This window comes from Montipora capricornis, chromosome 6 (assembly GCF_036669925.1).
Source record: "Montipora capricornis isolate CH-2021 chromosome 6, ASM3666992v2, whole genome shotgun sequence".
Taxonomy (NCBI): domain Eukaryota; kingdom Metazoa; phylum Cnidaria; class Anthozoa; order Scleractinia; family Acroporidae; genus Montipora; species Montipora capricornis.
In genome coordinates, this window is record NC_090888.1 from 59,674,277 (window position 1) to 59,686,776 (window position 12,500).

A 12,500-nucleotide genomic window follows, 5' to 3' on the forward strand; every position below is an offset into this window, starting at 1 on the left:
TGCGTTAAAAAACAAACATTTTGAAATTCAAAACTTGCTCGCAGATCACGAAAAGAGGTTAGCAACCTTACAGTAGTTTTAATAACAGATCGAGTGGGACAAGTGATTATCCAATCTTGAAGCACCCACTGCATCTTGAGATAGGATTGGGTGGGGGATGGATAGGGAGAGTTAATTTCCATTGTATATTTGAAGATTGTCGACGTTTTGATGCCGCGATACGATATTTCAAAGAAAAATGTACGAGACGGTCCTGGCAAAGTACACATAAGTACATTTATCAATATGACCTGGGAACCCTCAGAAACAAAACCCGAGTGTTGCAAACCGGAATCGAATCTGTTAACGTCGGATGGTTTTAATGGTCGACATCTGATGTTAACCTTAGAAGTAAAGAAGGCCATCGCAGTGCATGACGCAGTTGGTTTCAACAAGAGGATAGGCGCATAAAACGTTAAACTTCAACATATTGAGTTACGTTCGGTAAAGCGCGCTAGTGTTATCTTCTTCTTTTCTTTTGTAGCTTGACAAGCACACTACATGTGGCCCTCAGAAAGTGTCTGGGAACAGCGGGAACGTTATGCCTCCCTCTGTTGATGCCGTACCGCTGCATAGCTCCGGGCGAAAAGGACAGCGTCACATTCCCGGTCAACTACAACCCTGATAAAGCCCCTCAAGGTAACTTCCAGCAAAGTAAACTCTCTCCCTTATGGGTAACATGCTTCAGTTGAAAGCGACAGAAATAACCTCCTCAGTTTAGGGGACCATTTCAACTCGCATTTTGACAGGGCGATTTTTGATTCATAAGAACTTTTTCCAAGGGGGGTTAAGTATACCTAAAACTTCATTAAGGTGCGGATTCAAAGCATTATAATTTTTCCACTTGGAAAGAAGGCTTTTAATCCGCTTTAGAGATTTGTTTTTAATTTTGCAGAGAGTTTTATTTTAATCTGCAAATCACTTTCCAGCCTAGAAAATCGGTGGGCACTAAGTACGTTTTTCGGATATAAGCGTTTAAAAACAAATTATAGTGGGTTTACCAGATTGTTCTTTTGTTGCCATGGTAATTAGGTTATGGGTTTCTGATGATAGACGTAGTATTACGTCACATTAATGAGGGTATTTTGTTATGCAATTATTAGTCGTTCATATGGTACCATGACATTGCCGTTACGTGAAACGGGTGCGTGGATCCAAAAAAGTACGGTTTGTTGAAAGTGTGGAATTAACTGGTTAAGCAGGCTTTATCCTCCTCGACCCCTGGTCACCGTGGACCGGCATCAATCGATCATCCTGTCAGCCATTCAGTCATTTACCCAACACTGAATCGGCCAGCCAGACAGCCAGTCGTCAAATGTATCTCTTCGAACTTACAGTAAAGTCTCTGTTACGAGCCTGAAGGCCCATTAAGGCGGCGCTTATCTCCGGTTTCAGTAGCATGAAGCGACTAGGAGTATTTATGCTCCCCCCTGGATGGGATGCTAGTCCATCGCAGGGTTACCCCCAGCATTACGCCGGTTACCCATTTATACACCTGGGTGGAGAGAAGCACCGTGAGAGTAAAGTGTCTTGCCCAAGAACACAACACAATGTCCCCGGCCAGGCCCCGAACCCGGACAACTCGATCCGGCGTCGAGCACACTAACCATGAGGCCACCGCGCCTCGAACTTACAGTGGGCTTACTTTTCTTGCCACTTTTAGCCTCCAAGGTTGCTTTGTTCTGTGTTCGAGCGGATTTTAATGGTGACGAAGTGTGTCTCAGTTTTGGTGGTGACAACGGTGTCCGCAGTGTTTTGTTCAACGATAGCATTCAATATCCACTGGTTCAGGTAACTAACATACAACTTGAATTGCTAATGATCCCGTGACTAGAAGCGAACGCCTTCACTGTATTTGTGGAACGGCGTTTTTACAGACTGAGTTATTTTTAGATTGACATTCCCGTGAGGCCAGACCTTTCCAGCTTGAGTCTTGCATGAGAAAATTACGTGAGAAATTGTCACCCATGGCCTTGAGAATGGTCACTTGTGGAAGACAAATCTTATTTAGGAAACTCGTCTAAAAATAGCTTGATCTAGTATTGGAGTTGTAGGCTGCTGGAAAACGTTATGCCTTAACTTTTGGTGGTAGTGCACTGTAAGTGCACTACACACTCTGTCACTATGTTTCTCGATTCCCTTTTATTTCTTCAATCTTTCTGACAGATTATTACTTGTTTGTTTATTTTACAGGGTAACCGATCTGTGTATCTTCTAACACCGGACGCAGAAGCTTTAGACAACGCACTGATCGTGCAAACCCATTCTTTGAAAAATACTCGCCTTATAGTGTGCGTGGCTTATGTTACTGCGACAAGCGAAAGTTAACCTGTTTCACCTTGCAGGTTGTTTTCTTGTTTTGGTTTTTGCAGAGAGGTTAGATGTCTTAGATTACTGCTCGAGAGTTCAGTACTTTTAACGCACTTTAAGTGCATCGTTTGAGTGGCCCGTCTGAGCCATGCGCGGAAGAGTTGAGCTTTGGGGATCTTGGTGAAAACCGCGAGTACTCGGTGCCTTTTCTACAGCCACGGCTTGACTTTTTAACAAGCGAAGCTCTTTCATTTACCGACAGTCCGTTTCTTTTCTTTTCTTTTTTAACACTTTGTAATGTGACTTGAGAACACTGAACTCTTGTGCCGAGAACTCTCTTCGCCCCAAGCAGTCAGTCAACTCCGGAGTGCGCGGCTCGAGCGGAAAAATCGCGAGACAATGATAGAAAGCTTTTTTTTTTATTTGCAGGGATCGATACCTTATAATAAGTGTAGACAAACATAAACAAGAAAGGACCCTGTGTGCCGCATTGAATTCTTACTCTAGGAACTTTTAACAAATTTTTAGGCATAAACAAATTATATCGAACTGATAAGTCAAGCTTATCGAAAGCAAGTTCATTATTCGGTGGGAGCGCGGAGTGTGTGACAAAGTAAAATACTTCAATTCACTCATGATGTGTTTGTTGGTCTGAAACTTGTGAAGTGTTTCAATAAAAATTAAATCCTAGTAATGTACCCGGTCCAAACCCACAGTCCAGAGGGCATCGCATGCTAACAGTTGACGAAAGCGTTGTGTAACGCAATTTTTAGTCTTAAATATGTGACAAAGAAAAACAACCTTCTAAAAGGACACCATTTCTGCAGTGCCTAATCCGTTCAAAAAACGAGGCTCTTGATCGTTTTGCCGTGGAGACCCTGGGCCATGCTTGGTCCAGCTCTCTCTCACTTTTGAGACGTTCTTATAGGTAGATAACAAGCAATTAAAGCAGTTGTCAATCTGAGTGTCGAAAAACAAATATTGACGACTTAAATCATCTCCGTTCTTGAGATACAACCGGATAAATGGTCTGACACCCGAAAATCTCTGAGTGGCCCGTAAACGCTAGTTTGACGGGACTTTCGAGAAACGGGCCCCGGTCGAGCATCAGACATCACTCATCATGATGCGCGAGAAACGCTACTCTGATTTGAATAAATGTGATTGTGGCTCAGAAAGTTACGATTCAAAGACCCAAAGATATGTCTTTCAAAGTTCTTTGAATCGTAACTTTCTAAGCTACCATCAAATTTATTCAAATCAGAGTAGCGTTCTCGCGCATCACGAGTGAGTGATGTCATCGAACAGGGGCAACCATCGATCGGAAGTCTTAAAATTTGTCAGAATTACCTAAAATGGTTTTCCACCAAAGCTTTTAAGCTCGTTTTGGACGTTTTTTCCTGCCCTACAAAATATTTATCTGTTCGGTTGTTCTAACGAAATTGCAGGTCTGTAGAAATTTTTAGGTGGCTTTTTTGCCTCGTTCCGAAAGTTCTAGCATTCGTGACAGGTCTCATAAAAAAATTTAGGGGACGTTTGCTCAATTAAAATAAGATTCTGAAACAAACTTTGGCGGAAAATGATAGAAATCATAAATATTCAAGTTTCATGCTGTTTACAATATCGCAGTTAACTCTTACTCATGTGGGTAAACAGTCGAGCGTTGTTCTATGTGGTTTCGAAATTTCTCCGCACTCTTCGGACCTTTCACTACTTTTCCGAAATAACTAGAAACGCTGTTCAGAAAGATGTTCAAAATCGAGGTGCGCCTCGAAAGTCTGAGTTCGAATATTCGAAAATTCTAGTCAGCCTTCCTTCCGAACCGATATTTACCGAAATTATTCGTTGGGTGCCCATGATCGAAAGAAATAATCACACCTTTTGAAGGCCTTACTTATTTTAGTTATATATCAGTACATTTTGATTTTGAGAAAAATTGTGTTAATTCTCTTGTTTGAAGGACCAAAGCGACCAATCAAGCGAAATGGCTTTGCCAGACCAAAAGCGAAAAAGAGGTCGTCCACCGAAACATCGAATCGTATTGGAAACTGACAGCGAAAATCAATCTCAAGGTCAGGAGAGCTCAAGTTCTGCTGAATCAAGAGGACAAACCGTGACGAAACGAAGACGAAAGCGGCGTAGCATAGACGAAAGGATGTCGTCACAACTCTCTGCCGACATTTTACTCCTTGACTGTGAAGTTGCTCCTTTGGGAATGACTCGCCAAGCAAGCAAAGAACTTGCGCTTGTTTCGATTCGTAAGAAACAAGACGGCGAAATTGCAACCAGCTCTAATTTGGAAGTGAGAACACCATTGCAAAGGGGGGCATCTTTTTCTGAATTGGAGCAGAAGTGGAAAAGTGAAAATACAGAACGTGAAAACGATATTTGCAAAAAGGATAATTTTGAAGTTATTGAAATATCCTCGCAGAGTACAGATGACGAGGAACCGCGAACATCTTCACAAGAATCTCGGCCGATGGTCAACGAGTGCATTATTATATCCTCGCAAAGCGATTCGGAGAGCGAGGCAAAGACTACTGTGGGAAAAACAGCTTTTGACATGTCGACGAGGAGTGTAAAACAGAAGAACAGTGGACAGCAGCTAACACAGGAACCATTAAGTGAGAATAACGGCAAAGACAAAGAACAAGGGAGCGCAAATAATGATGCGTCGGAACCGCTGAAAAGGTTGGCTAATCTGAAAAGGACGTCACGTCTCGATTCATTTTCTCCTATCGAGTTAAATTTAAAAAACAACCATAAATCCCTTTGGCAACTATCGGAAATTGAACATAAAATGGATTCTATTTGTAACACGGTTATGGACTCGGAATCGTTGGAAATTGGTGATTTACATAAACACACGACGGACGAGAATTCGAACCAAGTGCCTTCTTCGTTTTCTCCCCAAACCGGCTCAAGAGTTTCGGAGACGAAAAGTGAGGCTTTCAGTGACAAACTAGCGCATGAGAAAAATTCAAAGAGTTCTGAGGATTATATTACCTCAAAAGTTGAGCAGAATTGGGAAGAGCCACAGGGAACAACATGCAACAATGATTCGAATGTCTCTGTCACCTCCGCGTCCCTACCGGAGAACTCCGGCGGGAAAGATTTTGCGGTGACAACTGACACAGCTGCGAATTACGGCGAGAAAGTAAATAAGGACATGCAAAGCACGGTAACGAAACGGTTAGGCGATCAGGACGGCATCGCCTCATCTCCCAAAAAACGGAAAGAAAAAATCGATGCGAATAATCGCTTCATCGCAAAGGCAAGGAGAACCGATGGGCGACCGAAGTCAGTCCGGGATTGCCGAACAAAACGCGCATCGGTTGATGGTTCGCCTGGAATACCGCGCGACAGTGCTGCATCAAGAATAACCGCGATTTCACGAAGAGAAGCAGGAAATACAGAGAGACAAATCATGGCTTCAACGACTGCGGATCTATTACCAATGCAGAATAAAACAAAAGCCATGCCGCTGATGGATGGAGATCTTATTGGAATGATCATTCAAGACAACGGGAAGATAGATGAGAGCAAAAAAACGCAAACGGCGTTGCAGCCAGGGAGGAAAGAGGAAAAAACCAAAAAGAATAGTGGCAGTGAAACGGACAAATGTAAACCTTGGGTAAGTATTTGATTAAGGTGGTTGGAAACTGCGACGTGCTCTGTTTTATGATATGCAAATTGGTCCATTTCGCATGCGACTCTTTGAACTCTAAGACTGGAAAGTCACAAAATCTAATGAATATTATCAAATTGAGATTCGTGTTTAGTTTAAGGTGGGGTTTTTCATTGTTTTTCGAAGTGTTTTCTTTGCTCTAGGAATACGTTTTAACGTTTTATACGCTAATCTTTCGTAACTGAAAGATTCATTTGCTTTTAATCGATGTATTCCAGCAGTAATTTAAAGTCGGTTGCTACGTTCCACGTGAAAAATAATATTGATATCCATAAAATTTAATGAATGGCCACAAGAGATCTTCGATACGTAAGGATTCGATATTTTGCCAGGTTGCAATGATCGCTTTCCATTTGAATGGAAAAAGGAACATGATAATTTCCCTCAATCAAAACGGAACTGGACGAGCGTGTTCTTTTTGCAGGAAGTCGCATTTTCTTTCTTTCCTTAAAAGACTGGGTACTAACGATTACAATAACAAACATTTTCGCGGCGAAAACCGCGCCTTTAATTCACCAAGGAGTACGGCACTAGTGGGACGCAGCAGGACAGCAGTACGGGACATTCCGATCATTTCGGCAAAAAAAAAAAGAGGAATACCTTCGAAGGTATTCCTTGTTTTCCGAAAACTTTCCAGAGGAAAAGTCTGTTTTACATGATCGACCACCAGAACAACCGGGTTTTCAGGCGGAAGGAAACCGCTCAAAAAATAATAGTGCAAAACGTTATTATGACGGTTAGAACAAATTCTAAGCACATTTAATAATTGTTTACAATAAATTAAAGATCCCTGGTCACACTGTATGTTGTCACGCAACGTTCTTCCTAGAAAGCATCTGGTTAAATATGTTTGTGAAAGAAGCACAAGGATAGCCGAGGGACGGACTATGTAATTTTGGAAATGCGAGATGGAAGCGTGCGAAAATAAGCACAGGAAGAGATTCAAATAAGGCAGATATTTGCTTGAAATTTAAATCTACAGATATAGAGCGGTTTTCAAATGCGTGTCGTAATACCAAAACCAAAGTAATTACTTTGGCCAATCAAAAAGGACGGAGACAATCCAGTAAACCAATCAAAACTCGAAGCAATTACACGAAGCCGACACAAAGCGCGGGAAAATGTGCACGCGCGAGCCACGATTGGTTTTGGTTTCACTTGTGATTGGTTGAAAAAGTGGCGCGAGAACGTTTAACCAAGCACTGAGTGAAGTAATGCAAAACCAAGGTAATTCGCTAATTACTTTCGACACTCAATTGAAAACCGCTCTATATGAAATATTTTGCTTTGATTGTAAAATTCAACCGCGCGGAAAAGATTACAACGTAACGGTAACTCATCCTCTATCCCCATCACCCACCTGTAACAGGGAAAAATTGAAAATAGTTTCTTTTCTTTTCTTTGGGTCATAACAGGACAGTGGAATGGAAGATATATCTGATGGAGAGGATGACTTGAGTGATTTTGAATTTGATTTGGACGACTATTCGCCAGGTTCCTTCTTCAACGATGTCGAGGTGAGTTTACCTTGAGCTTCTGTGTCAGTTCCAAGTGTCTGAACACCGATAAACCGTCCTGGTTCCTGGTTACTGTTGAGATAGGAAATAAGCACCCTGCCAACAGAGCCTTTCTTAACTCGACCAGAAATAAAGAACTCTGGAGAAATCGCGTTAAGTCTTTATTGAGTATGCACAAGCCGTTACTTGGAGACAGTGTCAAACCCAGGCCAAGCCTCGATCGCACTCCTAGACGCCATATTGATTTTGACCTTCGCTTTTTCAAAAATATGATGCGCTCGCTGCTTAAACCGGTTTAACCGGAGTGACTAGCCCAGAAACTTGGGCTGCGGTGACTTAAAAGATTTGACACAATTTCTGCAGAGCCTCTTTTTCTCGCCCTCCGGTGCGCCTTAGAGTGGCTCTGCTCGCAGAGTTGGAAATAAGCAAATGGTGACGGAACGTCTAGCCCCGGTTGTTCGAAGGGTGGATAGCGCTATCCACTGGATAACTCAATTGGTTTTGCTAGTGCTTATCCGCTGGATAATGATTTATCCGGTGGATAGCGTTTATCCACCTTTTGAACAACTGAGGCCAGAAAGGCAACGATTTAGAAAATCACTGAGACTGCAAGTGAGTCGATAACAGAGAATTTTTGCTGACGTCATTGTTTACATTTAATTTCATTAACATACGAGTTTGTCGACAGAGGGCATCATGCTATTCATAACTTGACCTTAAAAAGTAAAAGAACTTGTTTAACTTAGTTTAGTCTTTTTGCTTTGACATAATTCTTTGTAAAATCTTGAATTTTCAACGCTACATTTCTCAGAGATTATCACGAAATATCGAGTTCAATTTTCAGAGATCGAAAGCTCATTGTGCAATGCACTTTCACTGTTCGATACTTTAGAGCGGTTTTCAATTGAGTGTCGAAAATAATTCGCAAATTGCTTTGGTTTTGCATTTACGTCACTCATTGATTGGTTCAAAGTTCTCGTGCCAGCTTTTCAACCAATCAGAAGTGAAACCAAAACCAATCATGGCTCGCGCGTGCACATTTTCCCGCGCTTTGTGTCGGCTTCGTGTGATTACTTCGAGTTTTGATTGGTTTACTGGATTGTTTCCGTCTTTGTTGATTGACCAAAGTAATTACTTTGGTTTTGGTTTTACGACACTCGATTGAAACTAATCTCGGCTAACTGATTAGAAAACGGTAGCCTTGTGCTTATGAGTCAAAAAATCTAAACAAAGGCATCCCTATAATGCGCCTGGGATGAGTTTGTTGGTTCTCTACTCTGTTCCGCGAGGTTTTTTCTCCGGGTTTTTCTTCATTCCGCGAAAACCAACGTGAGACTTAATTTGAAAAGATTTTTGTGGCCACGCCCATAAGAAGCGTCCATAGTGTTTCAGCGAGCGAAAGGGGGTGGTGACGTTGACAGTAGAGTAAGTAAGTAAGTGAGTATCATTATTTACCTTAGTAGCTAATATCTTCGAGCATTGAACAGAACAACTTTTTAAGAATCCCAACTGGCAGGAGGCAAACCAGTTGGCTGGCTACTTGCAAGTGCAGCCAGGAAATTGAACCAGGGACTACCTGGAACAAATTCAACGAGTGGTCAGAACGTGTCTTGACCACTGGGCTGCACTGCCTCTCGTCTCAGAGTGACGTCGCATCAATTGGTTTTACGTGGAAAGTAAATAATAATGACACGTCTAATAGTTTGTCTCACGATGTTGTCACTTAGGTTGTAGATCACTACGTTTCGACCGCTGACTGGTGGTCTTCGTAGGGCTGCAAGGTCGACTGGTTACGCGCTACTATGTGTATCACTTTGGTTGGCTGTAATTGGTGGATTGATCCTTATTGTCCCTTTGAGTACCCGAGATTTCGGATTCGAGAGGGTTCCCGCAGCGGTTTGTTGACCAAAGCCAACCATAGTGATAAATACGGTAACGCATAACCAGTCGACCTTATCGCCTGATGAAGACCAGCACGTCGCGGTCAACAACTTAAGTGAGCTAACCGGTTGGCTGGGCCGCCACGCAGCTCTCGGAACGACTCTTGGGATTGGTTCAGAAAACAATGGACACCAAAAACGTTACAAAACAAACAATGGACCATGACGTAAAACATAATAAAGCTGCGTCCTAAAGGGATCCAATGAAATTAGAGGTTGTAAAGAGCGGCGTTCCCCCTGGGTTTGCTCAAATGAATACCAAAAGTAGCATGATTAATTTTCCTTTTTCTTAGGAATCCAAAGTAATTGAAAGAGCGGATTCTCCAGTAATGGAACCACTGCATTTGTCCTTGGGTGAGTTTTCTTTCTCTTGTTGGAACTTGTTATATTCTGCAATAGACCTTATTCACGATAGCCGCCATGTTGGATTTGCCTTTATCATGCAAATTAGCTACACACTTCTGAGGTGGCAAACAACGCAAGTTCGAGAGGTTATAACGAACATTTTAGCCACACAGATGACTTGTTTCTCGTTCATTGAATGTTTATCACCTAAGTAGTAAAATAGAATGCTTACACAAGTTACTTCGATGTTTTTTTAGTGAAAAATGAGCAGATAACGAAGTAGAAAGTCAAAATGTCGGAGGCAATCAAAAGATATAAAATTATTATAAAAGGTATTTAATTCTAAATTCTAAAATGTACTTTTAGCAATGTTAATTCAATATTTCGACGAGCCGATTTTCCGCAATTTGCCTTTATTCCAATGTTTGCCCCCCCCAGCATAACACATGGCTAATTTGCGTGACAATTTGAAAACCAACATGGCGGCTATCGTGAATATGGGGTATCGGACGCTTTATCGGAAAAGAGCGGGAGGCTAATTGCTACTCGTTTGCGCGGGGTCTGGGTAACTCGTTTGATTGGGCAAAACAAAACACTCTCTCCTATGTTGATCTCATTCTGGAGACTGGTATTACGATAATCATGTAGTATCAACCGGCTTTGAATATACTATTATCATTATTTTATGACACTGGCAGGTGGAATGGAATTCTGGGAGTTGAACATTTTCCTTTAAAACACAACCCAGCTATTGGGAACTCGAAGCTACGATTATTTGCTCAGTGGCCTTTTGCTTAGACAAAAACTTTTTTCAGTAACACGGTAGTCCAATTGATCTGTTATATGACCGGGCAGTAAACGTGTAATACTAACTTCTTACTAACCGAGCGCGAGGGCCGTACTGGGGAATATTGGCCCGAGGTCGTGGCAGTACGGACCGAGCGCAGCGAGGTCCGTCCAAAAACGACCGAGGGCCGATATTCCCGAGTACGATCCCGAGCAAGTGAGGTTAGTAAGTAGTTTATTACATGGCTTTTTAATTACCTTTTGCTTTGTTTTTGCAAGCCCGTAATCAGCCCGTGGGCATTACGGGAGAATAATGCCCTACAATTCAGTCACAATTAGCCAATCAGAGCGCGCGTTATATCGGCTACAAACACAAGCCATATAATAAAACTTGCTAACAGATAATTTTAGACAGCGAACGAGAAAGGCCCGGCCACACTTAAAACAAAGCTAACCATTTTGAAATCAGCGCTTAGGCGAAATCATTGATGACTTATAGTGATCCTATTCTAGATGCCCGGCAACAAATACCTAACATTGAAGACACTTTGTAATTTGTTCATCCTGGTCTAGTGAATTCAAGCTGTCCCAATAAGCCGAAGCTCCGAGTTCAAATCCAGTCTGAAAGACATGTGACTTTTTTTCTTTTTTCACTCTGATCCGAGAGGTCTTTACACTTAGATCAGTGTATACGACTTGTAATTATGATTATCATGTATTCAACGCTGGGTGATGTTAAGATGATTATCGTAATTCCACGCTCGAGAACATGTTGCTATGGATGTCTTGAACTGGCCCTCCAGACCCCGCGCAAAGAGTTAGCGCTTAGTCTCCCTTTCTTTTTCGAGAAGGCCAATTATCTCGCAACGTCATGGGCAATGTTTCGTGCAATTCGTTGTTGGCAAATGGAACACACCTTCCGACAGCCAGAAACGTTGCGAAGGTGAAGAAACCGTCTCAGAAAGCAGAATTGAGTTCTACTTTCCTCATTGTTTCTGGCAGCATTACAAAGAAGTTTTCAATCATTGCGTATTGACAGGAGCCATGAGTAGGAGCGAGCATTTCCCATATATTCCTGTACGGTGTTTTCACAGACCGATTTATTTTTGGACTTTTGAGACTCCAGCAGGAGCCCGATAACCAATCACAGGAAACTCTCTTGACGTCATAGCGTCGCCGAACCGGAACTGCCTTTGTTGTTTTGCGGCAAAGGTAGTCCAAAAATAGATTGGTCTGTTAGAATTCCGTGACATAGGCTTAGTATGTGAGTTGCTCGCTCCTACTCATCGACTCCTGGTTGGGTAAAATCTGTCCTGCAACTTTTGTCGCAACAGTTTGTGACATCAGTCAATTAAATTTCTCGTTTGACCTCATGTGATCATCAAGAACAAATGAAATTTCAAGAAACGTTGCCCAATGTAACACCCGTCGAGCAACCTATCTCGCGATTGGGGATGTCTGGTTATGGAACGAAAGGGAACGTGGCGAAATAAAAAACTGACGAGCAAAGCTAGCCTAGCGGGGGACTGGGGAACGGAAGAGGCGGTAGAGGCCCAACTGCGGAACCTGGTCCGAGGATATTTAATTACCCACAGTTGTCCTGTAGGAATGGGGATTGCAGGTTTCCGGTTACGGTATTTTGGTCTGACCTATGTTGAGGTGCTGTTTGTTAAGATATTAGGCTGATTTAGCAAACAGAACGGGAACGTCAGTGGCGACGTCGCGCGCAGCAAAACTACCAATGAGAATTTAGAATAGAGAAGAAAGGAGTGGAGTCTATTCTATTCTGAATTCTCATTGGTGTTTTTTCTGCGCGCGCCGTCGCCACTGACGTTCCCGTTCTGTTGCTAAATCAGCCTATTAATGCCCTTTTAC

At 42.4% G+C, this 12,500-nt stretch overlaps 2 protein-coding genes across 2 annotated transcripts in view; both read left to right on the forward strand.

The window, feature by feature from the left end:
* The window catches only part of LOC138052701 (M-phase phosphoprotein 8-like), a 22,661-nt gene extending 20,275 nt beyond the window's left edge, over positions 1–2,386 (forward strand). Inside the window, exons 9-12 of the mRNA XM_068899256.1 lie at positions 1–57; positions 524–678; positions 1,703–1,830; positions 2,233–2,386. The exon at positions 1–57 is cut by the window's left edge and continues 98 nt beyond it. Coding sequence (XP_068755357.1) covers positions 1–57; positions 524–678; positions 1,703–1,830; positions 2,233–2,367 — 475 coding nt within the window. The 3' untranslated portion in view covers positions 2,368–2,386. The remainder of the gene's footprint in view (positions 58–523; positions 679–1,702; positions 1,831–2,232) is intronic.
* A 1,654-nt stretch (positions 2,387–4,040) lies between these two features.
* Positions 4,041–12,500, forward strand: part of LOC138052702 (M-phase phosphoprotein 8-like) — a 15,466-nt gene continuing 7,006 nt past the window's right edge. Inside the window, exons 1-3 of the mRNA XM_068899257.1 lie at positions 4,041–5,983; positions 7,453–7,554; positions 9,788–9,848. Coding sequence (XP_068755358.1) covers positions 4,334–5,983; positions 7,453–7,554; positions 9,788–9,848 — 1,813 coding nt within the window. The 5' untranslated portion in view covers positions 4,041–4,333. The remainder of the gene's footprint in view (positions 5,984–7,452; positions 7,555–9,787; positions 9,849–12,500) is intronic.